Source organism: Pholis gunnellus (genome assembly GCF_910591455.1).
Source record: "Pholis gunnellus genome assembly, chromosome: 20".
Classification (NCBI taxonomy): Eukaryota; Metazoa; Chordata; class Actinopteri; order Perciformes; family Pholidae; genus Pholis; species Pholis gunnellus.
In genome coordinates this window covers 5,429,586-5,448,435 of record NC_136547.1, presented here as the reverse complement: position 1 = coordinate 5,448,435, position 18,850 = coordinate 5,429,586, and the positions used below count along the sequence as shown (strand labels likewise).

The window sequence follows — 18,850 nt, the reverse complement described above, 5'->3', positions numbered from 1 at the left end:
ATGTTTTCGTCTCTTTGTTTTGATTCAAACAACCATCTGGTTTGAAACGGGACTCTGAAGTGAGTAGTAACTGCTTTAGGAAGTTTTAAGTAACATTTAAAACTATTTTAAGACTGTTCAACTTCTGTATTTTTCGGTTAATTAATATGCAGCAAAAATAGTTTTCTATTTAAACAGGGTGTTCGGAGGTTTCTTTACAAGTATAAAAAGTTAATGAATGAATTTAGCGTAATTATAACTATTAAAATCAGACAATTTCACACATGTCTAAACGGATAAACTGAGGTGATAACATTTTGATGACACTACGATGACGTTTTTTGAAAGTCATAGTATAGTATGTATAGTTTACATATAGTATATTTAGTATATAGTTTAGAAAAAGGTTTTTGAAAGTCATAGTATAGTATGTATAGTTTACATATAGTATATTTAGTATATAGTTTAGAAAAAGGTTTTTGAAAGTCATAGCGTGTTGACAAAAGTCAGAATGTCAAAAAGTCAAAGGACAGCTTAGTATTTCATAGTATATTTAAAAAGCAACAAAAAGGTTATACTATATATTTTTAAAATGTAAAAGCCATATTAGACTAAAATAGAAAAAAGTCTAAAGTATATTATGAAAATGGTCTTAAGTCACAGCATATTACGTCTTAAAACTTCTTAGTATTTGTCCTTAAACTTGAAAATACATAAAATTTGAGAAAACAAAGTTATTTCCCTTTAGCCGATTCTAATCCATCAGAGATCTATCATTAACGTTCACATTTCTAGTTTATGGACCAAAGTATTTTGAATAAGCTCCTCTACGTCGTGGAAACACTGAAAACAGCCCCGAGTCAAGCAGCTAGAACGACGTACACACGCTATAGTCAGAACATTTTCAGACGGGGAACTGAAGGAGGCATTTAAGTTCTCGTCAAAGTCACCAGACTCCATTGACAAAAACACATTTTATAAATGACAGCTTCAGTTCAGAGGTCCTAATATTCTCCCAGAGTTGAACACATGAAAGACGAGAGCTGCGGACGCACATCAATTACTGTCAACTATTAAATTCTTAAATGTAAATGTCTTTCATTTAGTCTTCTATGGAAGGACATTTGAGTTTAGAACAAATGAAAAATATTTGCGTATGTAATCACTGAAAACATGTTCTGATCGAGATAATAATGAACATATGGACATGATGAAGGTGTGAACACAGTCTCGGGAGAAGGCGGCGTTTAGAGAAATCTTTCCTTGTTTTTATTTATCACACATTTAGAAAATGAACCACACTATACAAATGTCCACCGTTGGGTAATGAAACAGGCCTCCTGCATGAACCCCACCGACCTCAAACCAAAACAACTTCAGCAGATAAAGAAGCATCATGGCGGCCGTGAACTCACCACCTACTCTTCCTCTTCCTCCGTCGCAGACTTTTAAATTACAGGAACCGGCGTTGATTTCATCGTACGGTGGACTGCGTCGGCTGCCCAGTGACTCGACTTTTATATTTACTTTTTTAATCTTTTTTTTTTTCATGGTCACCGTGGTGCAGGTAGGCAGTAGCATGCAGAAACCTTTGGATGCGGCTCTCCTCTGATTGGCTGTAGGCTAATTCATTATGCTTGCGCTATGTAAAGGAGGGAGTAAGGGTCTTTTTTTTTTTTTTCCTCTTAGAGTCTGTGGTTGTTATTTACAATATGACAACAAGGAAGTGTGTGTGTGTGTGTGTGTGCGTGTGTGTGTGTGTGTGTGTAGGTGTGTGTTTGAGTCCTACGGATGGGGGCGGTGGGACAGGCGAGCGTGTAGACGGGGTTTTCCGGTCTCGACAGGAGGGGGTGTTGCTTCATCGCTGCAGGGAGAGCAGAAAGTTCACTCCCTCCCGTTGGTTGTCATATCGGGGCGGTCCCATGATCAGCGACACACTCACAACATGGCCGCCGCTCAGAGGGATCCTCACTTTATTACTCAGACATAAAATAAAAAAAAGAATGAAGATAACAAATAAAACTGAGGAGAGCCGGCGGGCGGGAGGGAGGTCGGCGTTCAGGCCAGGTAGCTGTAGGTGTCCTTCTCACCGTCCACTCGCTCCAGGTACTCCTTCTCTATCAGGATGTCGATGCATTTCTGTCCACAAGGGGGAGACACAACACACAACATGAGAACACCAACTTAAAGACCTACACAAACAAAAAGCTTCTCTTTGTCAACAACATGAAAAGACAAGAAGATGAAGAGTAAAGTAAATACTAGTTCCTGATCCTTGATGATCTGTACTGGTGGAGATGTGATTAGTAGTTTTAACGATGTATTATAATCTGATCGTCTCCGACACAACAAACCGTGATCACGCGTTACCTTGATGACGGGGACTCTGGGTTTGAATCGGGACGACAGCTGGTTCAGAACTTCAGCCAGAAGCTGCTGGTGCTTCAGGACCTTCCTCATCTTCATGATCCTCACGATGGCAGCCTGCTCACGCACGCACGCACACGCACACACACACATTTTTAATACATATTTCCATGTAAGGAACACTGACTTTTGGGTTTTTGTTGAGTGAATGTTTACGATTATCTCTCTCAATAAATAAAGATATCTGTAAAAACTGTGCCAGACGTTTTCTAAAAGATTTAACTCTGTGAAAGTCGAAGATAATATTAATATATAGTATTTTATACATAAAGTTTAAGGAAGGGAACATGTTTGGGACATTTTTCTTCATAAAAAACAGCTGTGGCATTATGTAAACAAACATTTAAAAGGGTTAAATGTGTTAGTTACAATGAGGACTGATGTTTAAAGTGTAAAATAAACCTAAATGATATTACAACGTGTGTATTGAGGAGTAAACGGTGACCTGAATGAGGAGCTTGCGGTCCTCCTCGATGTTCTTGTGGGTCGTCTCCTGCTCTTGTTTCTGCTCCGTCTTCATCGGCACGTTGATGTTCACCCTCAGCTTCTTACTGCGACGGAGAAACAAAAAAAAAGGAAAGTTTGAACGAAAACCCCCCAAAAAGAAAGTTCCAGCACCGCGTCTGTGAAACCGGACACACGTCGGGACGTTTGATGGGAAACACTCCTCACTTCTTGTATCCGAGGAACAGCTTGATGACGGTGTCGGGTTTGAAATCCACCTCGTCCACGTTGGCGTTCTCGTCCTCCATCACCTGTCGGACAGACAGACATCAGTGAGGACGCTGATGTGAGTGATCTGAACAGAAATGTCTTTTTAACACACGCCATGCTATTCTGTGAAAACGTCCTCCCGGTTCCTTCCAACGCATTAAAAAACCCAGTTGACTCTACAACAAACACCGAAGAACACCGTGTGTTACTGAGAATAAACGCTCAGTCCACAAACACATGAAGCGGTTATTTGTGACCAACATAAGACGACAGAGAAACTGTTTGACTCACCAGAAGCTTCGATTTTAACAAAATCTGCAGAACTTGAACGAGAATGTCCTGCAGATGAAACAGGAAGTCAGTTAGTGGAGAAAGAGAGCAGCTGAAGAACAGCTTGTAAGGAGACATGAACAGATGTGTCGCGCTCACAGTTTTGATCTGCGTGCTGTCGGTCAGCTGCTGGACGGTGTAACTGTCCTCCGTGTTGTACTGCAGCAGGATGGCCATCTGGAAGGTGGAGGCCTGCAGTGTGTACCTGTAAACAACAACAACAACAACAGGCTGAGTATGAACCTTAAACACACACATGAACTCTGGCAGACGGCCATATTGAGATTGTTGTGCAGCTCCAGACACAGAAGCAATAAACTGTCTCAGTCGATGATAAGCTGATAAAACCACAGCTGTAATAAAGTGTCGACGCCTCCACAGCGCCCCACCGGCGCTTTGATAATAAATATAACTCAGACTCACCTGTTCTTGAAGCAGTTGGTGACCAGCTCTCCTTTTGACAGGTGGTACAGCCAGGTGAGCTTCCTGCCGCTGTGTCTGCTGGCGTAAAACGCCGTGAAGCGCTGGTAGCTTCGCTCCAGCTGCACAGAGAGAGGAGAGTTAACAGGAGAGCGGAGCTCAAAGTGAGGTTCAGGGAGCTTTCAGGGGCGTTCAGTGAGGTCTCCTGCTAGAGGAGGGATTTAAAGATTCTCTTTAGTGGAGTTTAAACTCTTTGTTATCAACAATCATCAGTGACAGGAACAGAATGAAGCCGGAGTTCCTGGAAGCTCGTGCAGGTTTCAGTCGGTGGATCAGACTTTGGTTATTAAAACCCACGTTTGTGGAGAGAACAGCAAGTTATTTATACCTCAGAAGGTAGAGCGAAGGTGCAGGACTGCTGGAAAGGCCAAGACCCAGAGCTGAGGACCTGGATACTGAAGTCCACTGTAAGACACACACACACACACACACACACACACACACACACACACACACACACACACACACACACACACACACACACACACACACACACACACACACACACACACACACACACACACACACACACACACACACACACACACACAATCAGTGTAAATTCTAACATCTGGGTTTTTGGGACTCCAGCACATTTCCCCTCATGATCTAAGTTCCTGTGATGTTTGTTAAATGATAAATGTAGTCTGGTGACATCATGCAGCATGTGACATGGAAAAGTGTAAAACAATATCACTCTGTAAACTGAATGTAATTTTGCTGTTTGACTCCCAGAAAACACAATCATCCTCTCACAAGTTCCCCCTTTCACTCACTTATCTGGACATCACCCAGAGGAGCTGTATGAGAGGAGACAAACGTCCACACGAGTTATTCACTCTGAAGTCTGTGTGATGTCCGACTGAGCCTCAGTGTGTGAACACAGCGCGAGATGAAGACGGTGTTATCGTGCGACCGGAGCGAACAATACAAACGAAGAAGAAACGTCAACTACAGGGAGACGCCGACTGAAACATCGAAGCGGAGAGACGAAGGGCCGACCACGAAATTGTTAAATTAAAGAGCAAGAGACTCAAGTTATGAAGCAGCTACGTCGGCTACTCTCGGCCTCAGAGCGCCATCTAGTGGTTCAATTAAAAACTGTTTACAAAGATAGTTATTTATATTTCTAACTCTGCTTCAAACAAAGTATCATTTTAATGACCAGTTGAGCAGAGAGACAAACCTGCAGCAGTAAAAGCTTCACAGTGAGAGCTGAGGAAATACGACTCTGAATACATTAAATATGGATTCATAATGGCAGGAAGTCATTGTCAGCAGATTATTAATTTTAGATCATCTCACAGCGGCATAATATATATTTCCAATAGGTGTATGTGTGTGTGAAGAGTTTACTTCACTTCTGTCTTTTAAAACACACGTTGTATAACTATAACGTCGTCTTCTGAATCTTGCTTTTATTCCACAGTGAGATACTTTAATCTTTTAACGACACTGGAGGAGGAAACAGTGAAATGTGGTCCCAAATATTCTAAATTTGATTTTAAATGTAGTGTTTCATTCATCTGAAACATCTAAAAAACTCAGCTGCATGTTTATTAGGTAAACCTGTCATTTTTAGCTGAATGTACCTGATAAACTGGGAACACAACATGATTTCTTGTGCTTTTAAAAGCTCCGTCTCTTTATAAGAACACCAGACAGCTACCTGTGTGCGTGTGCGTGTGTGTACACTTACGGTCCAGAGGCTCAGAGTTGGTCAGGTGCTTCTTGAACTGTTCGTTCAGGTCTTTACTGACTCCGATGTCCTGGAACATCCGCTGCAGTTTGGACGTGTACTCGAAGCCGCACGCTTGCTGCACGAGAACAGAAAACAACAGATTCAGTCGGAGGACGTTTGAGGACGCGGCAGCTCACAGAGCGCAGCGGATGCTTTCGTGCGGACAGACGCGTGTGCGTCACCTTGAGCTTGGAGATCATGCTGGCCTCGGCGTCGTCGCTGGCGCTGTTCTGGTGGACGAGACGTTTGGCCAACATCTTAGCATAGAACTTCTGGAAAACATCTTTGTCCTCGATGTATTTGAACACAACCATCTGAGAAAAGACAGAAAAAAATCACCTTAATGTACTCCTAACCCAAGTACACTTCATACTACATGTACTACACAAACAAGTGCATGAAAAAGTACAACTTTCCACATGTTCTGTTCAACAAGTACAACCTACAGGGTCCATTTATAGGTTAGCTGCTTTTATTGTTTCACGTTCTGCTAAATGAAACAAAGGAAGCAGAGTTCTCTGCTGCAGAGAAACCAGTAACTAGGTCAGTAGTTCAGTGGTACTTTATCCAGTACTGCTGCTACAACATGAGTACAAACACACAGTGTGTACATTTGTGACACAGGTCAAGGTGTCTCACCACTTGGTTGAGTGTGTCCTCCAGTTCTGCCTCCTCTGGGTTTTTAGAGCTGCAGAAACAACATCAAGTGTGTTTTAGGAATCAATCTGTGTCCTTTAGTAAACTACAAAAACCTTTGAAACTGTAAATGTTCAAACTTGATATTATTCTGAGCACTTTAAGGACTTCCTGTCCATGTTGAAGCTCGCTTGTTGTTTTAGAGGCCGTTTCATCCAATTTAACTTGCTCCATATTGAATAAAATCAAATAAATTACAATAATAAAGATGATTTCCCCCACCTCTTCTTCAGTAAAGAGTCGCAGTATCTGGCCAGCAGCTCTGGAGACTTGCTGGAGGACTGAGCCATCCTGGTTACGGCGTTGTTGTTGATGAATCGACCGCACGCCTGTGAGAAGACACAACAACAAGTTAAATAAGACAAAGTCACAGTGAAGACCTCGGCTGGTCGGACGTTAATGGATCAGGTTTAGGGATCGCTGACCTTATCCAGCGCGGCCACGAAGCCGGCGTCGTTGTTGAAGGCAGACATGACCAAGGCGTTGTACTTCTTATGGACGTCCAGGGTGGTCTGCACGTACACTTTGGGGTCCTGGAGTAAAACACACGGATTTGGTATTATTAAGACATATTTGTTTGAATTTCCTGCATTTTTCTTGATCAATAAATCCACTTCTAGACCTTCATTACTCTCTCTTTCTTAGTACAGAGAACGTACAATATTATGAACTTGGATCATCTTTTAAAATGTTACAAAAAAGTCAACAAAAAAGATTCTTGTACCCAAATGGCACCAGCAAACACCTGTAATGTTAGTTAATCTAATGCGTCGTTATTGTTAACCGACTATAAACTGCAGGCGGTTTGGATCAGAAACCTAAATGAGCTTGAATTATAAAGCGGTCCGTACGTTGAGCGCTGCCTCTCCACACTTCTCGATGGCGGCCAGGCCCTGGTTGTGGATGTGAGTCTCTAGAAGTTTCTTCAGTTCGCCCAAACCGTCTGTGATCCGCGACACCAGGTTGTACATCCGGCCCAGGTCTGAGAGGAGAGACAGAGACCTTTAGTCCTTCATACAATGTGCTGCCTTCGTTAAGAAACAGGATGTTCTGCTAAAAGGAACAAGAACACCAAACTACCTCGTTATCTGAGCGGAGAGGAGTTTTATTCTTTAGTAAGAAAACATAATACATTTCGGTTGCTTTTTGACACTAAAAGTATAAAATGCAAGTTTACCTTCATTCTTGTCGGCATCCAGCAGGTTCTGAAACTCCGTGTGGAAGATCTCCAGGTGTTTCTCTATGAGGACCTGCTCACACTTCCTGGCCAGCTCGTCCTGGGTGGATTCATGGAGGTAAACCTGCACACGCCGCTGCTCCTCCAGCAGACGAGCCTCCGCCTGAGGAAAGAAAACACACAAATCATGTATTTATTATAAGTTTGTCACCTTCACTCACAGTTTAACGTCTTAAAGCAACAGAACAAGCCGTTCATTCAGAACTGTGTGGCTGAAGTAGAAAGGCCGTCGTACCTTCTTCATGTACTCGGTGACCGGGTTCTGCTGCAGGAACTCTGTGCTCTCGCGCGTGTAGAACCGTTCCGTGTCGGTGAGGAACTGACACTCAAAGTACTCTTTGTACACGGACAGCGTGGGGCCTTTGGCGTAGGCGTCCTCCTCGTTCAGACCCAGCTCCACTGGAGAGGCGAGGCACAAGGGAGGCACAAAGGTGAGACGGACCGCAGGACAAAAACACTGTGGTGTCAAATAATGTCATAGTCACTTAAGAGACATAAAGCATGAGGTCAAAGATGACCGTGTTTAGATGCACGCTCTGAGATAGTTAAAGGGACAGTCCGGATCTTTAGATGTGGGGTTGTAGGAGGTACTAGTCTTCCTACTTTGTCATGTGTGTGTGGTTGCATCTCTGTAATCCTTCACCGTGTGTGTCGACCTACCATAAGACTGGACCACACCGCTGATCAGTCTGGTGTTAATGGTCTCCCCGTTCCTCTCTCTCTCTATCAGCTTCAGCACAGCGTTTGTTACCTGAAACACACACATTTGTTTATCTTCTGTCAATTATTTTTGTTCCATATAAACAAAACAAAGCAGAGAAGGAGAACCCAAACTTTCAGAAAGGCAAATCAACTCGCTCAACACACCTGTTTGTTGAGGGGTCGGAATAAACACTCCCTCCAGGTCACGAGTGCCAGCTGTGAGGAAACGGCAGCGTAGGAGAGCGGAGAGAAGAACAAGAGGGTTAACAGAAAAGGTCACGACTTTAGGCTGCGTGTTTGTTACTCGTCAGTGTTCAAGCATTCAGAATTAGAAGCTAATCATTAGATCCGAACATACTAACAGTTTTCACACATTCGTGTCCCTAAAGCTCACGGCAGCAGACGTACCGAGTAAATCTCGTAGATTCCCTTGCGTCCCTCGTCACACTCTCGTCTGACCCAGTGGCGGTTGAGGTAGGCGCAGATCCCGTTGAGGACCTTACTAGAGAAACGGTAATCCTCCCACTGCTGGGTGTAGAACTTCAACACACACTCGTCCATCAGATCCTCGCCATCCTGGAGGCGGAAACAACGGACATGAAGAGATTATTGGGTTACAATGCGGACTGTTGACGGTCTAGAAAGTGAAACTAACGAGCGTGTGTGGACTCACCTTGAGCAGGCTGGTCAGGTAGTTCTTCAGGAACTCTTTGAGTCGCTTGTAGAGCTCCAGGCCCACAAACTGAGCCCCGCCTGGAGTGGTGGACTTTTTGGAGGGCTTGGTTGGCGGCACCGAGCCGCGGCCCTGGCTGGACTGGTGGACGCTGGTACAATAGTTATATACATGTCTGAGGGACGGGTTAAGGAACAAAACACAGAGACACATCACAGACGACGGTATTCCTACGAACCTTTGAACAGCAATAAAAACGATTTAGTTCCTTTTTTGCGTATCAACACCTGCGTTCATCAAATGAAAACACTGTAAATTGTAAAATACTGTAAGTGAACGTAGAGTTGTGACGTCACTCGGTTTGTGGACAGTGAACAGGAAGTGACCATATATGGACCGAGGAGGAGTGACGTAGAGACGCGTATACGTCTCTGGTGTCGACCTGTCAATCACTGTGTAGCCCCGCCCCTAAAGCATCCCCTGCTTTATGGTCCGTTTGACTCTAAATGGACCATCATTTACTAAATGAAAATCATGCTGTATTGAAGTAGACTTGAAATTAGAGATTGAGACCATAAACTCATGTTTACAATGTTTACTGAGGTAATAAATCAAGAGAGAAGTAGAGTTATTTTCTCATAGACTTCTATACAGCCAGAGGAGTCTGAATCTGAGATTGCTTCCTGGTTGAACAGAGTAGCATCATGTGACGAGAGTAAGGACAGTTGACTGACAAGACGATGTGCTCACCATGGCCTCCCTTCTCTATGAAAAAACATCACCCCATAACTACAACAAAGCTTGCAATAATTGGTGACGAGTGATGCAGAAGCTCTGAAAGGTAAATATGACATTCACAGATTGCAGATATAAATTAGTGCCGTTCTTACTTTTCTGCAGGACAGGATAAGATTACAGCTCTCTGAGATTATACGGATGGGTGCATTGCGTACTTGACATCCTGTAGTGCTAGAAAGGTGCATAACAGGAAGCGAAGGCTGTCAAACTACTAAATGTCCCCTCAGAAGAAAAGAAAGAAACGCAGTGTGTTCAATTGGTTGAAGGGTGATGAACTTAGTGCGACTGTGTCTGAAAAATCCACGAGTTTCGACTTCCCGTTTTCATAAAGTCAAAACATTTTAGATGAATTATTCAGATTAGCAAAGGTTTGTTTCCTGCTTCCAGGAATCTGGCCGGCTGGGTGTTGTTATTGTTGTAACTCATTACCTCTGAAACAGGTTTAGGTTTAAGAATGAAGGCCATGACAGAGAGGATGGCTACCGACAAACCAATGTCTGAACTTAAACTCTAGGACGGATCAGCTGTTGAGGAACAGAGTAAGTCTGATGAGAATGTTTACGTTTTGTTCTTAAAAGATTAGACTTGGTTCTGTAGTTGCTTTACCTGTATCTTACGGGATTAACAAAGTATCTGTCTATCTAACTAAATGAATCCAGGCAACATTTAAAAGCATCAACCTCGCCCGATGAGACAGGATACGTGTAGAGTTCCATGTAGCGCGACTTGGCCATGCTTTGCCGTGTGTACACCTGCTGGATGCCAGCCCGCAGGTCGTCCCATATCTGGTCCAGGCCTATCTGTTTCAGTCCGTGGGGGTTCTGGGTCCTGTTCGACGACATCGTGGATCGTCCTCGTCCTCTGACCGATCGATCGATACCCCTCCCTTTCCTGCTCCGGTGGGCGTTCTTCTACCCCCCCACCACCACCCGGCACCTCTCCTCTGTTGGGTTTCTGTCCTGGGTCGCTCTGCTCTCAGAGTGCGCAGTCCATCTGGCGGCGGTAGCGGTGGCGCTTCGGGAAGCTGGTCGTCGGGTTGTGAGACAGGGGGTGCAGTCCCTCTCTGCACGCCTGGGTGGCGCTGTCTGTCTGCCACTCCTCCTAAAAATATGTGGCACTCCTCACCAGATGACCTGCAAATAAAAAGAAACACATTTTGATGTGTTATTGCCAAGAAAGGAAGGAAGAGAGAGACAGAATAAAGCGACAATACAAAAATCAACAGCGGACCAGTGACACTAACGGTTTATATTAAATACTAGAACCACTTAGAGAAGACTCACTTTCCACAGTACTATAGGACCAGTGAGGCAGGTCAGTTATAAGGTGTTGGCTCCCTGACGTAACCCAGCTAATAACAGATTAGTCCACTTCAACGCCTCCATGGTTTCCTCCACTAGTCCGGTGAAGACGGTGCCCGTTCTCCATCGTCTACAGAGTACCCCTCACCACTGGTGCTTTCACACAAGCATTTACACGATTATATCTTTAATAAATAATCATCAGTAATGTCGATATAATGACGAATGAAGAATAGGACACCTAGAATAACCTGGTGAGTTCATAAAATTACATAAATCCATAATGCAGCATTTAAAATAAGGAAAATGCATCACTGATGCCATTTTACGATGTCAAAATAGTATTAATATATATATATATATATATATATATATATATATCACCCAGCCCGAGGTCATGAGCGAGGTCAACAGCGGCACATCATTAAGATAATTGACCAGAAGCTGTAATTTCATCCCTGAGCTGAGGACAAGAGGAGAAGGTAGGCTGAGTGAACGCCACGCGTTTATAGCATCAACGTCTTTCAAGAGAGAGAGAGAGAGAAAAAGAAAGAGATAGAGACACAGACAGACAGAGAGAGAGAGAGAGAGAGAGAGAGAGAGAGAGAGAGAGAGAGAGAGAGAGAGAGAGAGAGAGAGAGAGAGAGAGAGAGAGAGAGAGAGAGAGAGAGAGAGAGAGAAAGAGAGAGTGACAGACAGACAGACAGAGAGAGAGAGAGAGACAGAGAGAAAGAGACAGACAGAGAGAGAGAGCGAGAGACCAAGAGAGAAAGAGCGACAGAGACACAGACAGAGACAGAGAGACAGACAAACAGAGAGAGAGAGAGACAGACATAGGGAGAGAGACAGACTGCTGATAAAACTAATGAGAAACGAATTTAAAGTCTTGTATTGTGTTTAAAAACACACAGGTAGCAAACAGATATGACATTGTTGTTGTCAGCATGAAATAAACTGGAAGTTTAAATTAACATCACAGAATCATTCAAATCATTCAGTAAAGAAGAAAAACCAACGCGAGGCCTTGCAGTCTAAAGAAGTGACTAGAGGAGGCTGTATTGGTAGAACCTGCTGTGTACATGTAGGCAGCGCTGCTATATTTAGCCGCCCGTCTCTGGCAATTCACCGCCATTAATGGCCGGAGACTCAGGACGTGACCCAAAGCGCAATAGCCTGTTAGTGACCCGTGCCGTTTACTTCCTGTCGCTGTTGACGCCGCACAATTAATCAACGGGCAGCTAAGTTGCTCATGAGACGGAGAGGCAGCAACTTCAACGACTAATTAACCAGCTAAATAGTTGCATTTCTTTTGTTAATCAACTAATTGTCTCAGCTGTAGTTTCTACCACCATAAAAAATGTTCTGTCTATCGTCTTGCTGTAGAAATGTAATATGCAAATACATATCTGCATTCATTCATTCAAAACTATTTCCCAAAAGCGAGAACACCAGTTGTAGAAACACTAGTGCAGCACAATCCTTCTATTCAGACATTGCGGTGCGTTTTTCTGGTTATCAAAGCACTACGGGCAACATGGTAAAGAGAAGCACTGATGCAGAAGAGAAAGCTATGACACAGCACAAAGTTCCAGGCACACCAAGTCTAAAATATGTCGTCTTCTCCACGCCCAGATACCCGCCACCTCTTTATGAACAAACTTCATAAGACAACCAGCGGTTTATGCAACATCTAGAAAGAGAGATCCTGTGATCCTGATACATGAAGCCTATTTATATCCACACAGCAGGAATAAGAAAGTAGTAATAGCACAGGAAGTAACTCTAAAGACAGAGAGAGAGAATAAAGTGACAACACAGGCACTAACCCTAACCCTACAAAGTCACAGAAGCTGGTTAATCCTTAAACTATTAGTCCAGTTTAACTTTATAACCAGCCAGTTACATCTTATTCGTCTTTTAAAAGCATCAAGACCTTCACAGAGTGAACAATCGTAACTACCACGATGTCAACACGGTGCCGTTATTGAATGTGTAACAATATTAAATGTACAACTCTAAAATTAAAAAAAAGCACTGGCTCATGCAGGATATCAATGGATGCCGGCTGTGTGTGTGTTGGATAACAATGAAGGCCCACACTGACCCCAGACCAGTTTCAGCCTTCTGCTCCTCTTCATCAGATCTCTACCTGGAGGTGCTCCGGCAGTTGCCATGGCAACTGGGTGGCAGACAATACCTATCCGAGCGGCCACTCCGACTGCACGAAGTAACAGCGCTCAACTCTCTATTCACCAGTGGTCCAGGAAAGAAAAGGTTCCCCTTTCACCACCGCAGCAGCAGCACTGGGATCAGATTTCAGATTCCCTAGACCAGGAGGTATTAGTACAGGTCTTCTTCTACAGTATCTGACCTGTTAGTACAGGTCTTCTTCTACAGTATCTGACCCGTTAGTACAGGTCTTCTTCTACAGTATCTGACCCGTTAGTACAGGTCTTCTTCTACAGTATCTGACCCGTTAGTACAGGTCTTCTTCTACAGTATCTGACCTGTTAGTACAGGTCTTCTTCTACAGTATCTGACCTGTTAGTACAGGTCTTCTTCTACAGTATCTGACCTGTTAGTACAGGTCTTCTTCTACAGTATCTGACCTGTTAGTACAGGTCTTCTTCTACAGTATCTGACCCGTTAGTACAGGTCTTCTTCTACAGTATCTGACCCGTTAGTACAGGTCTTCTTCTACATGTATCTGACCCGTTAGTACAGGTCTTCTACAGTATCTGATCCGTTAGTACAGGTCTTCTACAGTATCTGACCCGTTAGTACAGGTCTTCTTCTACAGTATCTGACCCGTTAGTACAGGTCTTCTTCTACAGTATCTGACCCGTTAGTACAGGTCTTCTTCTACAGTATCTGACCCGTTAGTACAGGTCTTCTTCTACAGTATCTGACCCGTTAGTACAGGTCTTCTTCTACAGTATCTGACCCGTTAGTACAGGTCTTCTTCTACAGTATCTGACCCGTTAGTACAGGTCTTCTTCTACAGTATCTGACCTGTTAGTACAGGTCTTCTTCTACAGTATCTGACCTGTTAGTACAGGTCTTCTTCTACAGTATCTGACCTGTTAGTACAGGTCTTCTTCTACAGTATCTGACCCGTTAGTACAGGTCTTCTTCTACAGTATCTGACCCGTTAGTACAGGTCTTCTTCTACAGTATCTGACCCGTTAGTACAGGTCTTCTTCTACATGTATCTGACCCGTTAGTACAGGTCTTCTTCTACATGTATCTGACCCGTTAGTACAGGTCTTCTTCTACATGTATCTGACCCGTTAGTACAGGTCTTCTACAGTATCTGATCCGTTAGTACAGGTCTTCTACAGTATCTGATCCGTTAGTACAGGTCTTCTACAGTATCTGACCCGTTAGTACAGGTCTTCTTCTACATGTATCTGACCCGTTAGTACAGGTCTTCTACAGTATCTGACCCGTTAGTACAGGTCTTCTACAGCATCTGACCCGTTAGTACAGGTCTTCTTCTACATGTATCTGACCCGTTAGTACAGGTCTTCTACAGTATCTGATCCGTTAGTACAGGTCTTCTACAGTATCTGACCCGTTAGTACAGGTCTTCTACAGCATCTGACCCGTTAGTACAGGTCTTCTACAGTATCTGACCCGTTAGTACAGGTCTTCTTCTACAGTATCTGACCTGTTAATACAGGTTAGTACACTGTCGGCACGTTACTCCTTCAGGTAACAAATGGCCTTAATCAACAAGTCCTGTTGACAGACGAAGAGGCCAAATACAACATCTCCTTTCCTCTTTAGACTTCAAATAAGTATCGATACTGAACTGAGGAAGTGGATTGCTTTCACATTAAATACAATTTCGCTGTCAGTTTCTTTACAAAACCTAAGTGTTATCAATTACGATAAGTCACAGCGAGCCACCGACTCTACACGGCCTCATGTTCCCTTATATATTAATAATAACAACAATGACTAAAAACATTTAAAATAAGGGAAGAAGAGGGCACTGGTATTTGTTGCGTACTCTATATCTGCAGATTTGAAGTGTCAGAATCAGTATTTGGGAGGGAGGAAGATGGACTGGTGCATGTGACTACTATCCCCTCTGGACATCACAGTCAACACTAAATGATTACTGGCGCCAAAAAAAACAGTATCATTAAAAATAGCTCTCCATGGAGGGGTGGGAGAGACCAACTGGAGCCAGAGAGGGGAAACCGGAACACGCCATCCTGTCGCTTACAACCGGCCGTCAGCCTCACACAGCTACAAACAAATTCAAAACTTGTTACCAGTGTGTAACTCAGATGTATTTCTTCACGTTTGAATTAAAATGTTACAGTCCAGTCCACAGCCACAAGATGACAAACCTCACCTGCATTTAGCTGGTAGGTTCCTACCCTCTGACACTGAATAACTCTTCACTGTTACTGTAAAACAGAAGGTGTTGCCACAATCCAGGAAGTAAAGCGCGTCTGAACGGGAAGGATGCAGGGAGTGGTGGAGGGGGAGAGAGACAGAGAGAGAGCAAGAGAGAGAGAGACACAGACAGACAGACAGACAGAGAGAGCGAGAGAGACACAGACAGACAGACAGACAGACAGAGCGAGAGAGACACAGACAGACAGACAGACAGACAGAGAGAGCGAGAGAGACAGACAGACAGAGAGAGCGAGAGAGACACAGACAGACAGACCGACGGACGGACAGACGCTCATGGGAAAAAAATCTGGTACATCTGATTACCCTGGTCCGATCAGACAACCCAATACCCTACTTTTACAAACACAAACAATAACAAAACAATTTTAGGGAGTCTGGTTTTTGTGACCTAATAAAAAAAAGCTACGAGGGGGTGAGTCATGAGGAGCAATGAGGCCTCAGATGAATCACGGTGACGATGACTTCTTGAACACTGACGTGCGATCATGTGGTCGGGTTAGGCGGCGACGACGACATGACGTTCTAATTAGTGTAAGCAGCTTTTGATTTCTTGTCGCTCCGCTCGGCATTCAGAAGAGCAGCCGAGCACAGACTTCACTTTACAATCTTCACGGCACCTTGTGTGGGTAGGACGGGTAAAAGAGGAGCTAGGACGGGTAAAGGAGGAGCTAGGACAGCACAAGCACATCCTTTCGGCATGTTTACATATTGCTGATTTGACAACAGCGCTGCCCTAGAGGCCCAACACTAATGCAGACTGATGCATGCCAGCATCAGAAAAGCATCCGTCTAATTAAACTCGGCATGTGTGATCGAGCCGTCGAGGAAGACCAGATCAGGTGCAGCATGTGCTCTGTGTACACTTCACTGAGTATTTAATACTCCTAATATGCTCCCCACATTCTTACAGTTTAAACACTACATGTAATCAAAATAAACAGACTCTGCTATTAAGTCCCGCTTGCAAACTGGCAAAGTTTCCATTCAAACACCAAGTTAATGTAATTTCTATGCAAGTAGACGACCGTATGCAAAAAGGAACCAGTCTGCATCTGCAGTAGGATGATAATTTTACATATTTATAGATAAGAAAGATGTTCTTTGCTTATGTAAAGTCCCAACAAACCCTGTGACCTGTAAACACACACACACACACACACACACACACACACCCGACTAAAAACAGGTTGATTCTGAGGATAAGATGTGTCTAAACATGTACAATTCAGCCTCACAGCTCAATATAAACACAGAAATTAAAGGTTTCCCTGCATGTCAAGGGTTATTGTAGAAAGAAATGCACATACAGGTGTAGTAACATATATATTACGGCTATTTGACTGTAAAATAATATGAAACCTTTCCTTCTTGTGATGTGTCGGTTAACACAAGTCATCCAATAAATATAATAAGTGATTATGTTTCTTTTAATCTGAAAAGTTCACTTTGTTTGTGCCAGTGTTCTATTGACAAGATGTATGTTTTAAAAAGCTCTACAAATACATTAAAAACATTTGATAAATAGTAGACCGTGTCTTCAAAGACAGAGATCCACCTCTCCACTTATAAATAAAGGACAATTTTATCATAACTATAAAAGACTAAAAGCTAGTCAGCAGCAAACAGAGAGAGTCCTGATTGTTCAAGAGAAACAAAAATAGAATAAAATAGAATATCTCCAGGCCTGGAAACGACTGTTTTCTACCATGACTCTTTCCTTCGAGTGTGGGAACTTAAAACAATCAGATCTTTCACAAAATGTATATTTATACACATGTTGGTGTGAAAATACTGCATATCGAATTTTCATCTAGTAGTACATAACAAAAACGTGGTTTGAGTGGTACATCTCTGTGGAAAGATGATTTAAAAACAACACATCTAAAGAAGATAAAAACAGTATCTGATCATGAGTGCGAGGCTTCCACGTCTTGTTTACTTTACTATTATTGGCTCATCAGCGTTCACACACTAAAAAGTAAAGGATGCCGATTTAAACTGAACAAAACTGCTATGACAACTGTATTTGTCTTCCCTTTTCATCAAGGAGAAAGAGTACAATAGTTTCCACCAGCAGAGGGGTCCTAATCATTCAGTCTTATCTAAAAACGTGTGTCCTTTCTTGCTTCCTTCCTTCCTTCTCCCCCCCTCCAACATCTCTAAGGCCTAGAATGTGGAGAGGACCAGGTGTGTGTTTTTAACAGGTATTCAAAGAGTGTGTCGGGTTTAAAAATCACCCAACGTTACGACACAAGGCCGGTTAAATAATAACGAGGAGGAACTAGCTCCAGATAAATTAGGACTCTTTGATGTGTAATCCTCACTAAACACACCGAGGCTGTACATTGACCTGCTTTTTTGGGAATATTTTGTTAGGGATTATCCAAAAAACGCTCGAGCTGCGAATGCAGTCAAACACTGCTACGTAATACTGGCTGCTAGCATTAGCTTCAATGGCTAGATTAGCCTGTTAGCTAACTAAGCTAAGTAACGTTAGCTTGGGGGATTAGCTTTAAATCAAAATACAATATCTATTTGGACCGTTTTTTTATGTAGACACACATGTAGTGTTTTGGGGTATATTTCGGATAAAAGCGGCCTTGGTCTTTGCCTCAGTAAAAAGACCAAACTGCCCGTGTTTGTTGGTGTAAAATGGCAGCCTTTAGCTTCCTCGGGCTGCTCAATAATGAGTCAGGAAAACAGTTAGCCAGCTAGCTCGTTTAGCATTAGCTTTGCTAGCTCTTGCGTTAGATTGTGACTGTCGTTATATAAAATAAAAAAAGATGGCGCCCACCGAGTTTTTACGACTCTGAAGTGTCTCCTTACCATGTTAAGACCGCCGCTGTCACTTTGTTATAGCTGTATGTGTGGATTTATCGGCCTCCTCCACCGCGGTCCTCGGAGTGTGTCTGCTCGTCCTGATGCTAACTGTTGCTAACTGCGACCGCTCTGCTTCGTTCGCACAAAGATCAGCTCCAGCAGCCAGCGAATCATGCCGCGTTCAGGCGCCCTCGGAAATATGGCTGTTAGTTACAACAACAACAAGAAGTGCATAATTATCGTACATAATTTGAATATTATGTACGAGTTCAAAATAATAATAAAAAAATATTACAATTATAACTCAACAAAAAAAAGTATTGTAAAAATAGAACTTAAATTAGTGAAATTAGTAAAATAAAAGAGTAAGTCGAGAAATAATGAAAGTAGAAAATTAATAAATAAGCAATAAAATAAAATAAAACACTATAGTGAGTGTGAAGTCTAAACAAAATTACAATTATAATTCAACAAAAAATAATATTGTCATGTCTGTGTTATGTTCTCAAATATATTAA

The 18,850-nt window shown here is 43.0% G+C and overlaps 1 protein-coding gene across 1 annotated transcript; it reads right to left on the bottom strand.

Moving 5' to 3' along the window:
* Nucleotides 1-1,610: 1,610 nt before the first annotated feature.
* LOC306712295 (cullin-1) lies at nt 1,611-18,471 on the bottom strand. Its single transcript, XM_079181509.1, has 22 exons — nt 18,339-18,471; nt 10,480-10,910; nt 8,980-9,154; nt 8,715-8,882; nt 8,472-8,522; nt 8,265-8,355; nt 7,840-8,003; nt 7,545-7,707; nt 7,219-7,349; nt 6,793-6,900; nt 6,590-6,696; nt 6,311-6,359; nt 5,854-5,985; nt 5,630-5,747; nt 4,259-4,335; nt 3,874-3,992; nt 3,550-3,655; nt 3,412-3,459; nt 3,079-3,161; nt 2,852-2,957; nt 2,350-2,463; nt 1,611-2,118 (listed from the first exon to the last, which is right to left on the bottom strand). Exons 2-22 carry the CDS (start codon nt 10,617-10,619, stop codon nt 2,038-2,040), a joined length of 2,331 nt encoding a protein of 776 aa, XP_079037635.1. The 5' UTR covers nt 10,620-10,910; nt 18,339-18,471; the 3' UTR covers nt 1,611-2,037.
* Between the last annotated feature and the right edge of the window lie 379 nt (nt 18,472-18,850).